Here is a 14,718-nt window from a genome sequence, read left to right as displayed (position 1 = left end):
TCTTGCACACATGTCCCATAAAAGAGAAAATATTTTTATTAAAAAATACAATTTTACATCATGCCCATATTAAATTTCTAAAAAAAAAAAAAAAAAAAAACCAATAGGAATAGGTGAGATTTCACATTGGTGTGAGGGCGAACCAAACATCTTTGTTAAGAGGGTGGAAACCCCTCTCTAGCAGACACGTTTTAAAAGCTTTGAGGGGAAGCTAGAAAACGAAAACTCAAAGAAGATATCTGTTGGCAATGAGCTTGGATTGTTATAAATAGTATCAAAGCTAGACACCGAGCGATGTGTCAGTGAGTACGCTGAGCCCTAAAGGGGTGGACACCGGACAGTGTGCCAGCGAGGACGCTGAGCCCCGAATGGAGGTGGACACCAGACGGTGTGCCAGCAAGGATGTTGGGTCCCAAAGGGGGTGGATTGTGAGATCCCACATCAATTGGAGAGAGGGACGAGCGCCAGTGAGGATGTTGGGCCCCGAAGGGGGTGGATTATGAGATCTCACATCAATTGGAGAAGGGAACGAAGCATTCTCTATAAGGGTGTGGAACGCTGAGCTCCAAAGGGAGGTGGACACCGGACGAGTGCCGGCGAGGATGTTGGGACCCGGAGGGGGAGGATTGTGAGATCCCACATCAATTGGGGAGGAGAACGAAACATTCTCTATAAGGGTGTGGAACGCTGAGCCCCAAAAGAAGGTGGTCACCGGACAGTATGCCAGCGAAGACGTTGGACTCCAAAAGAGCATGGACTATGAGATCTCACATCGGTTAGAGAAAGGAATGAAGCATTCTTTATAAGAGTGTGGAAATCTCTCCACCAGCAGACGGGTTTTAAAAACCTTGAGAGTAAGCTCAAAAAAGAAAACCAAATAGGGCAATATCTGCTCGCGATCGACTTGAACTGTGACTAGAAATTATAATAATAAAACCTTACCATAAATAATCTAAGTGCTCCTCCTTTTCCATCCATATCACTTTTTTTTTTCTTTTTACTTTTTGTGGTGGAGAGAGATCTGCAAATAATAAACAAATTAAAGTTGATAAACTCAATCAAACAATAAACTAATCAAAAGTTGTTGTTCTTATTTAAATTGACCTCGTGGACATGAATCAACCCAGAAAAACAAAACAAGAATAGAGCTAATTAACGTTGTTGCTTTTATCTTCTCATTTCATTCCATAATCAACAAGACAAGACACAAGAGAGCATAAGAAAACAAACAAAAACAGACCAACGTAACATATTAACATTACACAAATAGGTGTTGTGTGTGTGTGTGTGTGTGTGTGTGTTTTGATGGATCACCACTGAAAATCCTTCTTCCAATTAACCTCATCAGGGCTAAAGTAGAAGCCATCTTCCCTAACCAACCAAGAACATTTCTTGAAAATCCCACATCGGTAGAAGTCCCTAGGAACCTTAAACGCATCAAAAGACTTCCTCTTGGCATCCCATTTCATGGTACAACAGAATTGGTTGGTGTTCCACATCTTGGTTGTGACTCTCCAGCTGAAATCATCGTGTTCTTGCAACGCCCTCCCACCTAAATCGCTGTCTTTTGAAGAACACCATATGACCAAAGGCAAAGATGAATTGTTGGTGAAGCCATTGATGACCCGAACCTCGTAAACGACACCGTGTAGGTATAGTCTGTCTGGTTGGATGATGAAGATGAAGAAGGAGAATGCTGAGATGAAGAGGAGGAGGACAATGGCGTTCAGAATTTTCTTCTTCATTTCCCTTATTATTATTTTTTTTTTCCTCTCTTTTTAATGGGTTTTGGTTTTGATTTAGGTATTTATTGAGGAAAATGTCAAAAAAAAATGCCATTTTTTTAATTAAAAAAAAAAAACTATATTAAAAATGACAATATTTTAGTGCTATGAAAAAGAAAGAAATTTCACCACCCTAGTGTCCAAAAGAAAAAATGCATAATGGGTTATTTGAAAAAAGTGATTTTCGAAATGGGTTTTTGTTTTTGCTTCGGTTCCAAAAAAGTTAATATTAATTCGTTCATGTTAGGTTATTTCGAATTTATTTAAAAATAATATTGAAAATCTCTATTGCTCTACAAAGACACGAATCCACTGGACGTATTGGAGTAGGAATACCCGTTTAGACGAGAAATGATAGAGTGGAAGAAAAAAGTTCTCACCCGTGTTCTTCGTTCTTTATCCCATTTTTTATTATATTTTATAATATTGGATATGTTAGAATTCTATAGTTAAACAATATAATTAAATAATTTGATATGAATTTTGTCAAAAAAAAAATATATTTTTAAAAAAGAAATTGACCGTTCAAATAACAATTTTCTCTAATCTGTCACACTCTCTCCACCTCAACCTAACAGAGAATTTTGGTGATAAACATAGCGGGTGAATACAGAGACGGAAATGGAGAAGCTACCTTATTCCCGCTCTACCCTAATTTCATGTTGCATGCAAGTTTGTTTTTACCTTTAAAATACAGTCATGGTCTGTCCTGTAGTAGAAAATGTGTCGGTATAATCCTAAGTTAGCATCGACCTCAACAATAAAAATAAAAATAAAATGAAAATAAATAAAAATTATGATATTCCTTTACTTGATTGTTTTTTTTTTTTTTTTTTTTTTATAATTATTATCTTTCCAAATGGGGCAATTCTCAAATGCCCTTATGGTATGTTATTAAATGTTACATGTTTTTTTATTTCTTTTTTTTATATTTTTTTTTCCATTAGTTAATAAATAATCTTTATTTAATAAGGAAATAATCTTAATTTTAAAATAAAAAAATCATTGCATTTGCCCTACTTTTTAATGAAATAATTTGTTAATTTAAAATTTTAGTTAAATAATGAGATAAAATCAATTTTATACAAAACCTAGAAATTATTAATTTAAATTTTTTAAAGGATAATTTTGTAATTTAATTTAAATAATTTTGTAAATTTTAGAGAAATTTTAACAGGTGGCAATTGAATCACCTTCCATATTTGCAAATATAGCAACATAATTATTATTTCGTAAATAACACAATTTTTTTTTCTTTTTAATTTTGTTTATCATTCATAAATATTTTAACAGCTAAACTGTCGTTATGATAAACGACTATCTATCATTACTAATAAAATAATAAACATAAATTAGTAATTAAATTAATATTGGAGATATACACGAGACAAGGTGGATCTCCAGCGAAATTTTCCATTTATTTTTGTGGTGAATTTACTGGATAATTTTTTATCATTTATTCTTTTAAAAATAGTTATTTTAAAATTTTTATTTTTTAATATAATATTTATTTTTTTTTTTTTTTAATTATGATAAATCAATATATTTCATAAACAAATATTTAAATTTTAATGTTACGCCATAATCTTTTAACAATTTAAAATCTACAACATAGTTTTTAGTTGAAATATTACGTGCTAAGCATAATAAATCAAGCTTCTCCTATAAGCTTGGCTCGAAAAGAAAATTGTTGACGTTGATGGCCGTTGCAGCAGCACCGGTGCCGGTCATATGCTTCAAAGTGAAACAAAACTGATTGGTTCGAGTTTCTATGAGTCGACATTGAGTCGTTCATTTTGACCTTGTTTTATGAAAGGAGTGGACCTGACTCGAAGGAAAAAACCCTTGAACCGAGGCTGTTGATGGGGAGCTACAAATTCAAAACATCTACTTTAATTTGATTTTCATCTATTAAATTCTCCAAAATCTCTCAATTAAACCCTACAATTATAATATTAACACGATTAAAATCGACTCAAGAAACGGTAAAAAAAGGGTCAACCCATCAAAACAGGGGCAAGACCTGGTCTGAATGAACCATTGGTCTAGACGAACTGACTGAACCGGTACCTTCTTCAAGCTTCCGCTTGCACAAATTTCTCTATCTCGTGTATATTTTGAAATTTGTTATTGCATTTTTATCCATGATTGATTTTGGTTCTTTCACTGAAGTTTGAAGATCTCATTATGATAAAAATCATTCAAAATCATCAACTAGCCCGTTATATATTGTCTGCTTTGACTCGTTACGTATCGTCATTAGCTTCACAGTTTCAAAAGACGTCTTCTAGAGAGAGGTTTCCACACCCTTATAAGAAATGTTTTGTTCCCCTCTCCCACCGATATGGGATCTCACATTCCACCCCCTTTGGAGGCTTAGCGTCCTCATTAACAAACCGTCCAGTGTCTAACACATATTATTCACTTTAACCGGTTACGTATTCTTGTTAACATCACAGGGTTAAAATACGTATTCTAAGGAGAGGTTCCCACACTCTTATAAAAAACGTTTCGCTCTCTTCTCCAACCAATGTAGAATCTCACACGTGATTAAAGGGATTACTCGTAAAAACAGAAAATAATGCAAATATAAGGGAAAAAAGATTCTACATTACCACAAATTTTAGAAAATTAAACCATCACACAAACAAAACACACACATTAATAACATAACCATTGCTCAAGGAAATGGCACAACTCCACCACCTACGCCGCCAACGCCGCCAACTCCGCCTCCAAAGCCACCGTGACCAAACCCAATCCCACCACCAATTCCGCCGTACTTCCCAATTACACCAACCCCACCAAGATGTGGAAACAATCCTCCAATGTAGCCACCCATCCCTGCAAACCCTCCAACCCCACCATAGATATTCTTTTCGTCGACATCGTTGCTGCTCGGCTGACCCGCTACCGGTGCCACAGCCATGTCTATCATTCCATCCCCATCTCCGCTACCACCACCTGTATTTAAAATATTAACAACACAAACATTTTCTTCGTTATATAAAACTTTTGAGTTTAGTGATAGTTTAACAACCTGGAACGTTACGTCCATTTGCATGCACGACGAGCAAAACAAACACGACCACGACAACAACAACGTGAATCTTCGCCATGGCTCGGCTTCTCTACCCTCTAGATGAAGATGTCATGCATGGCGATGGGATTTTATAGAGCCAAATTGAGAGGAAGAGACAGTTGAGAGTAATAAAAGGGTATTGTAGTAAATGTGTTTCAGCCTCGAACAGTGAAATTTCATTAAATTTGGATCTCAGGTTTGGTTTCATTGCAAACAATGAGAAAGAAGTGAGCGAATTGCATGCAACAGTGCACATCTGTGAACTGTTTTTTTTTTTGTTTGATTTGTATTTATTAGTTTTCAGGGATGGTTGGTTGTTTTGATGGGGATTCAGTGAGGCACGTGAGGTTCACGTGACTCTCATCATTTTACCGAACAAACCCTAGTAACACGAACCAACCTTTGTACTTGATGAAATTGTATGTTCTTAGTTCGAGCATAGTTCAACTGGTTATAGCAAATACTCTTGAACCCAGAAATTAGAACGGTTGTTTTGATGAAGATCAGTGGGACATGTGAGGTTCCTGCATGATTGTCAGAACAAACCCTAGTAACATGAAGCAACCTCGTACTTGATAAAACTGTATGCTGTTAGTCCGAGTATAGATCAACTAGTTATAGTAAATATTCTTGGACCCAGAGATTAAATCGTTGATTTCTCACCCCACGTGTTCAGTTATATATATATATATATATATATATATATATATATATATATATATATATATATAAGAGTTTGAGGTACCATGGTTAGGGATATATACGGGTTGAGTTAGGTTTGGTTGATTGGAAATTAGAAATTCGGATGGCCTCCCCTGTTCCCAGACCAACACAAGTCCTTCTAACATGTTTTGTCATCACTCACCTGCATCTCAAAAAAATTCTCGTGAAATCACTTAACATAGAATTGATCCAAGTAAAACACGATTCAATCATGGAGTTTTTGCAATTGAGCCACCGAAAAAGAAGGCTTTTCTTAGTCATCTTATTCTCAGGATTCCTCTAATTTGGATGTGATCTTGGTCCATTCATGTACCTCTCTTTACTCGATTGTCACAATATTGATTTCTCAACCCATCGTCTTTTTATTTCAACCCAATTGTTACAAACCCCACCAACTCATTAACAAGACGCTTTCTCTCTCCATGTTTTTTCTTTTTTATTTCTAACCCGATTGTTACAAATCTCATCCGAACTCATTAACAAGAAGCTTGTGGATTCCCAGCTCGTCATCACCGGATTTGCAGTGGGTAGTAAGTTGATTGTGGTTTTCCAGAGCATTTGTTATGTTGACTGTAGATGCTTCGTTGGTGTATAGGCGAGCCAAAAATAAGGTCATTAGTAGAGAGCGCGCTACAAATGATTGAATGTGTGGTACTTTCTCACACACGTATACATAGACCCACCAAGCGAGCTTGTATACATACCCCTTGGACCTGGATTGATCGGGCTAAACATGCTAATGCATCGCGCTAGACACCACGGAAGGGAAAGACCCGCATGATATCATAGCGAACATAAATATCGAAAGTACACGTCCGTACTAACATAACATAACGAGAAAGTATCCCGATGTACATGACATACATAAATGCATGAGATCCCCATTGTTTAAAATCATGGCATAAAATCAATCTAAATAAATTCAACTAAATTAATAGAATTAAACCGGCTTACTTAGACATAACGTCTATTGTTTGAGAAGGTATTACTGACACGACACGATATTTTCTCGAAACCTATTAAATAAGTTTAAAGTTCATAACGTTTAGTTACAAAGAAAATAAAAAAAATAAAAAAATAATGAAGATCTTTGTCAAAAGAGAAAACGTATGAAAATATAATATAATTACTCTCATAGTACGTTACAATCCACTCCCAACTATAAAATTGAAACAAACCAATCACAATGTTCAAATACTCGTCTTCCTTTGTTTTACACGAAAAAATGAGCTCATTTTCGACGCTTGCATTGTCTATGCTAATCTCATTATTTTTCGCTAGCATATCTAATAGTGAGGGATCAATCTTTTCTCCACCAAGGGTTACCGTCAATATAACAAATGTTTTGAAAAGTCATAATCAGCTCATTGTTCACTGTAAATCCGGCGATGACGATCTGGGAATTCATCGGCTGCCATCTTTGATCAGCTATGCTTTTAGTTTTCGACCAAATATCTTTGGTAAAACGTTGTTTTACTGTAGCTTCCAGTGGCCTAATTCGTTTCATTACTTTGAGATCTATAAAGATTCAAGAGACAAATGGCTTTGCGATCTGTGTATGTGGATTGTGGGTGAAAAAAGTCTCTGTATGTTCAATGAGGGCACTAAAAAGTACGATATTTGCTATGCATGGCCGCCTAAATAAATATAAGGAACGGATGTATCTCAGCATTGATAAAAATACTCTTTTCTTTTAAGTTTCTTCGCTTTTCATGAGTATTTTTTACTATTAATGTATCTATCTCTACAAATTTGAGATTTATGTTGGTTTCGATCTTGGATAGAAGCATACCGAAATAAATAAATGAAATAAAATGAAACATTCACCTGCAAAAGTCATTTTCACTCGTGCAGATCAAAATATAAACTCTCACAGGTAGGACTACATTACTCACTCAAGATTAAGATCGAGTCACATATGATCATAACGAAGACACTCAAATATGATATTTGCTATGAATGGCAACCTAAATAAATATACGAAGTGGATGTATTCGTAAAATGGAAGGTTTGATTTTGATATTAATTAATACTATTTTCCTTTAAAGTTTAGCCACTTTAGGTAGGATTTTGAATGACTCGAACTCATCCTTGAATGTACCGATTGGATTATAACGCATAATAGACCACTTGTGTTTTTTTTGTCTTTTAGTATTACAAATGAGATATGGACATTTGAACCTTCGACCCGAAGAGAATGAGTCCATGTCAATTACATCAAGCTCACGTGGATAATGAACTGCTAATAAAACATCGATTCGTAGTTTCTTATCGGCTTGGGTATGTTTCTTATACGACCAACCAAACTGGTCCGAACCCGAACCAATAGCTATTTCAGTCGATTTAAGCCGTATTTTCAATTTCCCTTGACACCTGCTTGTTTAACCACTAAAAAATATCAGATTTGAATAGCAAAACAGAGGGCTGTAGATTATGTCAACCGTATGCAAGCTATACGAAGAGCCTTTATTGAATCCTAAAACAAATGCAAAATCTAAGAAATAGTTGGGCACATAACCATTACCCTATTTACTATGAACTCCGAAGAGACTCTACATGCTATATATTTGTATATATATACTCTACCAGGGAGGAAATATACATATGACCATTGTTATGTTAAAAAAATTGAAGAACTATTCAGTTATCCGAAAACGAAAACTGCCCACCTGAAATTTCACGAGACAGCATCGTCCTTAGGAGCTAGATTATCAGTTAAAGCTGGAATATGATCTTCGTCGGGCTCGGTAGATTCTAAAAGCATCAATACGACTTCCCGCATCGATGGTCGTTGATAAGGAGATAGACTTGTGCACATCAAAGCAATTTTTAGGACTGTCAGCATGTGATCTACCGTGGATTGGTCTTGAAGATTCAGCCGCTCGTCTAGTATTCCAGACGACATCGAATGGTTTCGTAGATAGATTTTGACCCATGTGACGAGATCGCCTCCCTGATCTACTGGCTGTACCGGAGTTTTTCCAGTTAGCAGTTCTAGTAAAACTACCCCATAGCTGTATATGTCACATTTTTCTGTGACTTTCATGGTGTATGCATACTCTGCAATAAATTATGAGAGGAAGCTGTGAGTTTGTGTTAAATCTTTCAAGAGTTTTGCTTGAATGATAAATGCAGGAATGTGTTCTGATTCAAAGAAGAATAGAAAGATCTTAACAGGTCTTTTGCATAAAACGAACGAACAGACAACTCAATTTTGGGTTTCTAACACTCCAGAGCTCGAAAAGGGTCGGAGGAGTTCGGGCGAACTCTAGAAACTAACTTGTACACAAGTATTGAGACAAGTTCTCGAAAGGACAAACCTATGGTTCCTAACTCTCCAAAGCTCTAACAGGTCAAAGTCCAAACATAACGGGCTCTTCAAACTATGAAGTTTAGGTTTCTAAGCCTAACGGATCGAAGTTTGGATGAACTTTGGACCAAACGTCGAGACAGTGTGAATATGGAAAAGACATCAATAGAATATATATATAGGGTACTAAGAGTTGGAATTACCAGGAGCGATGTAACCGTACGATCCAGCAACGGCTGACATTGATTTAGAATGAGGCATGTCCATCACTTTCGCCAAACCGAAATCACCAACATGGGCTTCAAAGTTACGATCGAGAAGAATGTTATTCGATTTGATATCACGATGTATGATCCTTGGTTTGCAGTCATGATGTAGGTAAGCAAGTCCCTCGGCAGCTCCCACGGCAATTGTAAACCGAGTCGGCCATTCCAAGTTAGACGCAGTCCCGTGAAGCAACTCGCCCAAACTACCCCTTTCCATGTACTCATAAAGAAGAAGATTGGAACCTTGGTGATAGCAATAGCCATATAGTTTAACGATGTTGCGATGTCTGATCTTTCCCAGAGTCGAAATCTCAGCCCAGAAACTATTCTCCATGGTGCTCCCTTCCCTGTTCGACATCGACTTCTTAACGGCAATGGTCTGTCCTGAAGGCATCACTGCCTTGTAGACAGTTCCACAAGCACCTTTTCCTACAACACAGCTCTCATGAAAACCATTTGTAGCTCTAATTAGATCACGGAAAGTAAAACCTTCCTTAGGCGGGAAGTAGATGTTCGAATCCAGAGATAGTTTTTCCTTGTTTTGCACCATATCCGGTCGATGTATCATGCAATGTAAGATGATCATGATTAGAACAATAGAAACTCCACCGATGGAAGCAGCAATCCCGATAATGATTCTACCTCGAGGAGCATTTACGCTCTCGGAAGATGGAACAGATGGAGACGACAAATCTCCATTGCAGTCACCAAGAGGTCCACCACAGAGCCCCTTATTGCCAATGAAGCTACTAGCAAGCATGTTCTGAAGCAAGGGTATCGACGGGATTGGCCCATGAAGGTCGTTGTAGGAGAAGTTGCAACCCATTAAACTCGAAAGACTGGAAAACGAGCTCGGTATTTCACCGGTCAAGCGATTGTTATTAAGCAGGAGATATTCCAGTAGACTCAGGTTTCCAAGTTCTGATGGTATTGCCCCAGTTAACATATTGAAACTGAGATTCAGAGCAATCTGCAAGCTTTTTAGAGACCCCAACTCCATAGGAATGCTACCAGAGAATGAATTACCTCCCATTTGCAATTCTGTCAAACGGGAGAGGTCTCTCAATTCTGCAGGTATGTTGCCTGATAACTTATTTTCTGAAACTCTGAGAATTTCCAGCTCTAAAAGAGATCCAATCCCGTTCGGTAACGTATTTTCAAACCTGTTGTGGCTGAGATCGAGCCGTTGGAGAGTCTTGCAGTGGGCGATTTCTGGTGGAATCGACCCAGTAAAACGATTCGATGAAGCATTGAACGACACCAACTGCACAAGCTTCCCTATCTCCTTAGGAAAATTAGATGTAAAGTAGTTGTTTGAAATATGCAGCCTTTGCAACGTTTGGCAATTCTTAATTTCTGGAGGAAGCGGACCACTGAATCTATTCTGGTCCAATTCAATGCCAGTAAGATTCATCAAGTTACACAACTCTGATGGAAAGCTGCCACTAAACCTGTTTCCCATGAGACGAATTTGCAACAACGATTCGCACTTCAAGATCCCGGTAGGTATATTTCCATAAAGGTTATTTGACACCAAGTTCAAGATGATCAGGTTAGAACGACGACATAGATGGGGAGGTATTCGTCCTGTCAAGAGGTTGTCCGAAAAGTCGACCACCCACAGCGGGCTATAACGTCCAAGTCCTTGAGGAATGGTACCACTCAAACTGTTTTCGAAAAGCTGCAATTGACTCAATGCAGGCATATACTGAAACCCAAACGGAACAGGACCCTTGAGGTTGTTGATTGAAAGATCAAGTTTAGTCAAATTACTCAGGCTACTAAGTTCATTTGGTATAACACCAGTCAGCTGATTTTGAAAAAGATACAGTAATCGGAGACCTTTTATGTTACTAAACTCTTTAGGTATCTCACCACTCAAATAGTTCTCTGAGAAGTCGATCTCCAATGCCTGAGAAAGGTTCCCAAGCTCCCTCGGAATGGTTCCGTTCAACGCAGTCCGGTATATATACAACTTCTTCAAAGAGCTTAAGTTCCCAAATTCCTTAGGTATGGATCCACCAACATTGTTCTGATACAGAGCAAAAACCGTTAGACTCGTACAATTACCGAGCTCTTTCGGTAGAACGCCAGAAAACTGATTCCCCCAAAGAATCAATTCAGTCAAGTTTCTAAGCATACCAATCTCCTTTGGTAATTCCCCTTCTAGCTCATTTTGAGCAAGGCCAAGCGTTTCCAAGTTTTTACACTGACCTATTTCAGCTGGTAAGCTTCCCGAAATCGCATTTTGTCCTGCTCGAAACATCCTCAAGTTCTTGAGATTCCCAAACGAATGAGGCAATGGCCCCGTTATGTTGTTCGTATATGCAACTAATTCAAACAAGGATTCTAGATTCCCAATCTCCTCAGGAAAAGAACCATGGATTCTATTATTACATATATTCAACTTAACCAATGAAGTCAACTTCCCCAATTCAGATGGAAGTTCCCCATCAAACTTATTGTTTTGCAGAAAAAGATACTCCATCCTCATACAATTCCCGATCTCTTTCGGTATACTTCCCGTGAATCCATTGAAGGAAAGATCAAGATAAGTTAGGTGGATTAATTCACCAACGCTCGAGCTCAAAGGACCCAAAAGATTCTTCGAGCTCAAGTCAAGAGAATAGACCACTGGTTCCACACCAGAAGTACAGTTCACACCGGTCCATTGGCACGGTGTTCCATCGCTCGGATCCCAATTTCTCAACGAACGATACGGATCAGAAAGACCATTTTTCAGCTCCAAGAGAAAATACCCTTCTGAATTCAATCCATGTGAAGTATTAAACAGAAAAGCAAGAAGCAGCAAACTCAACATTTTAACAACCATCCGTCCAACCAGAGCTACAACATGATCATACAACAACAGTTCAATACCTGCAAAAGGGATTCAGACAAGAAACAAGAACACAATGTTGACAAAGGGAACCATCCATCCGACATCTCAGTCCTTCAAATCATGATAGGTTTCAGAAAGAAAGAACAGAATGGAATCCAAACAAGACAAATTATCCATTAAAAAGAATCCAAATATAGTTTTCCACAAAACAAACAAACATAAGTGTCCTATTCATCTAAAAGGAGGGCATCAGACAAGTCTAATCACAGGAATCTATGAAACGCATATACGACAAACTATTAAAATCCAGAGATGAACTGAATCAACCAACAAAAACCAATTAACATCAAGAAGGTCGAGAAAGAAAGAAAGAAAAAAAAATACCTCTGAACTAGCGATGAAAAATCAGCATCAGTCGCCATAAATGAAGTCCACCGCAACCAAACAGAGGCAGATGAATCCTAGAATCGAGGAGGAAGATTTCAACGCCTTTATTTACGGCTTTTCGAACTCGAAAAAGCAGAAGAGTGCAAAAGAATCACGATCAACGCAGAGATTTGAAGTAGTTCATCAATGATGAAGAGTAAGAGCGAAATTAAGGGAGATTTGAATCGAATAAAGAAGAAAAAGGATGGATTAAGAGGATTGATTGGGTGCAAATGAAAAAGAGATTAATTAGGGTCAGATTAAAGCAAGAATCGTGCTTCCCCTTCAGCAATCTCCGTGGAGTATGATGGAGCTCATCCTGCTGTGTCATTCATTAGCAACCAAAAATTGTTTTAACTTTCTTTCTCTCTCTTTCTTTCACAACAGAAGGAAACTTCCTTTTCTTTTAGGTTTCTCCTTTTCTAAAGATCGTTAGATATAAATAGTAATTTTTAATTCTTTTATATCTTTTTCTTTATAAAATTATAAATATATATATAAAAAAAAAATTTAATATATTTCCACGACCAAATTTAATTTATATTATTCATTTTTTTTATAAAAAAAATTTAAGTAACAATCATTTATATTTAAATCTATTTTTTTAAATATAGTGTATTATTTTTGTAATTTTTGTACAAATATTATTTTACGAGAGATAAAATTTACCAAATTTAATATCTTAATTTAAATAATATGAATAAAAATGTATATATAACATCGAGTTACTGAATGAATGCACAAAAACGACGTAAAAATCATAATTTTTCGAGTTGTAATAAAAAATGACCATGTGTAATAGATTAATAGATCGAGATTTTTTCCTATCTCCTACAGTAAAAAGTGAAATTATTGTCGGCAATTAACAGTGGTTAAAAAAATAATAAATAAATAATTCAAAGTTGTAACTTGCAAGGAATTTAATGGAAGAGCAACATGGATGGACTGGAGCAAAAAGAGTGGGCCCAAGATGATCCGATGAATCGGCCCATTTATGGCCCACTCAGTTGGGTGGTGGGCCCGCGGAAACCCAGTAATTAAAAATATATATAATTTAAAGGTTAAAAAAAAGCCAACGTCAAAATCAAACGGCTCACGCTTGCTTAGATTCTAACAACCAATCATCAGCCGTTGGAAGGAATACCACAGCATTTCTTGTGGGACCCACTATAATTATTGTTTTTATTTTTAATAAAAATGTGAACGTGAGAATTTTCTAACACGCTTTAGACATCTTCCATCCTTTTTCTATTTTTTTTTTTTTTTTTTCTTTTTGGGTAGGAAATTTTATAATATTTCCATTATTTTTATTTGTGTACGACCTTTAATAATTGTGTAGAGACTATAATAGATTATAAAATAAATTAATATATGAATTAACGGATAAAATTGGATCGACATACAACAAAAATAAGAATTGAACCCAAGAGAAATAAAATTTGGATCAGCACGGAAAGATCGAACCATGAAGCAAAGGAGAAGAGAAAATTTATGGTCGAAATATAGAAGCACTCAAACATAAGTTTCTCACAACATATTCCGAGTGTGAAGCTATAACATATTCTAAGGGCTAAAACATTACTCAAGGCTGACCATAGGGTTATAACTCGTTGAGGCTAACCATAAGGTGAGTTTTTTTTTTAAGATCAAGATAGCCTAAAACGAGTCTACGAACGTCCCAAGAATTATAAGAATATTACTGTGATTAAGCGTACGATCAGACCTAGATCATGTTAAAAGATATAATAGTTTATAAATATAAAAATTTTAAAAAAAATCACGGTATTGAGTTCAAAGTTGTTAAAATCACGGTAATAGTTGGTATGAGTATTTCAATGGATGTTTGCGTTTGAACATATTTTGAAATAGTCATTCTCGTTCGCTTTTAACAACTTTGAAATATTTTTATATTAATTTATGTGCGAAAACAATTTAGTTCGCTAATAATAATAAATAAATAAAAAGTCAAATTTTGACTTAGGAAGAGTTGAAAATAAAAAACGTTTTTTTAAAGAAAATTAATACGTAATTGGGTGTAGTTGAAATTTGTTTTTTAAATAAATTGTTTTTTTTTTTAATTATTTTGTTAATTTATTATTTCCAGTTTGAAAAGAAAATAATTTGTGATGGGATAGAGAGTTGGCAATTAATTTAAGATATTTAAAAAATATTAAAGCCATGTCTTTCAGTGTCAACTAAGCTATCTTCCATCTTTATCCTATTTTTAAATTATATATATATATATATATATATATTCTTTTTTTTTTTATCTTTTTATTTTTTTT

The 14,718-nt window shown here is 36.0% G+C and overlaps 3 protein-coding genes across 6 annotated transcripts; all 3 read right to left on the bottom strand.

Annotated features, from left to right (window-relative positions):
- Positions 1-1,071: 1,071 nt before the first annotated feature.
- LOC111779241 (S-protein homolog 5) lies at positions 1,072-1,763 on the bottom strand. Its single transcript, XM_023659349.2, has one exon. The coding sequence runs from the start codon at positions 1,743-1,745 to the stop codon at positions 1,311-1,313; it is 435 nt and encodes a 144-aa protein (XP_023515117.1). The 5' UTR covers positions 1,746-1,763; the 3' UTR covers positions 1,072-1,310.
- Positions 1,764-4,352: 2,589 nt separating this feature from the next.
- LOC111779271 (uncharacterized) lies at positions 4,353-4,962 on the bottom strand. Its single transcript, XM_023659388.2, has 2 exons — positions 4,825-4,962; positions 4,353-4,748 (listed from the first exon to the last, which is right to left on the bottom strand). Exons 1-2 carry the CDS (start codon positions 4,901-4,903, stop codon positions 4,465-4,467), a joined length of 363 nt encoding a protein of 120 aa, XP_023515156.2. The 5' UTR covers positions 4,904-4,962; the 3' UTR covers positions 4,353-4,464.
- A 2,737-nt stretch (positions 4,963-7,699) lies between these two features.
- Positions 7,700-12,849, bottom strand: LOC111779117 (uncharacterized). 4 transcript variants are annotated; one of them, XM_023659191.2, is made up of 4 exons: positions 12,392-12,849; positions 9,103-12,045; positions 8,259-8,649; positions 7,700-7,962 (listed from the first exon to the last, which is right to left on the bottom strand). In XM_023659191.2, the coding sequence occupies exons 2-3, from the start codon at positions 11,996-11,998 to the stop codon at positions 8,267-8,269; spliced, it is 3,279 nt and encodes a 1,092-aa protein (XP_023514959.2). In that variant the 5' UTR covers positions 11,999-12,045; positions 12,392-12,849; the 3' UTR covers positions 7,700-7,962; positions 8,259-8,266. The 4 variants fall into 4 exon arrangements, with proteins under 4 accessions (XP_023514959.2, XP_023514957.2, XP_023514960.2 ...); XM_023659189.2 differs by lacking the exon at positions 7,700-7,962 and having other exon boundaries at positions 8,021-8,649; XM_023659192.2 differs by lacking the exon at positions 7,700-7,962 and having other exon boundaries at positions 8,021-8,649; positions 9,103-12,012.
- Between the last annotated feature and the right edge of the window lie 1,869 nt (positions 12,850-14,718).

The sequence above is a fragment of the Cucurbita pepo genome, chromosome 17 (genome assembly GCF_057944985.1).
Source record: "Cucurbita pepo subsp. pepo isolate OVF chromosome 17, ASM5794498v1, whole genome shotgun sequence".
NCBI classification, from domain to species: Eukaryota; Viridiplantae; Streptophyta; class Magnoliopsida; order Cucurbitales; family Cucurbitaceae; genus Cucurbita; species Cucurbita pepo.
The sequence above is the reverse complement of the archived record's forward strand: the minus strand, read 5'-3'. Positions and strand labels throughout refer to the sequence as shown.

Excerpts from the sequence above, each read along its gene's own strand:
- LOC111779271 (XM_023659388.2), bottom strand. The coding sequence starts at position 4,903 with ATGGCGAAGATTCACGTTGTTGTTGTCGTGGTCGTGTTTGTTTTGCTC. Across the intron at positions 4,749-4,824 it reads AAATGGACGTAACGTTCCAG|GTGGTGGTAGCGGAGATGGG; the intron begins GTTGTTAAACTA and ends TTTTAAATACAG.
- LOC111779241 (XM_023659349.2), bottom strand. The coding sequence starts at position 1,745 with ATGAAGAAGAAAATTCTGAACGCCATTGTCCTCCTCCTCTTCATCTCA.
- LOC111779117 (XM_023659191.2), bottom strand. The coding sequence starts at position 11,998 with ATGGTTGTTAAAATGTTGAGTTTGCTGCTTCTTGCTTTTCTGTTTAAT. Across the intron at positions 8,650-9,102 it reads GTACGGTTACATCGCTCCTG|AGTATGCATACACCATGAAA; the intron begins GTAATTCCAACT and ends AATTTATTGCAG.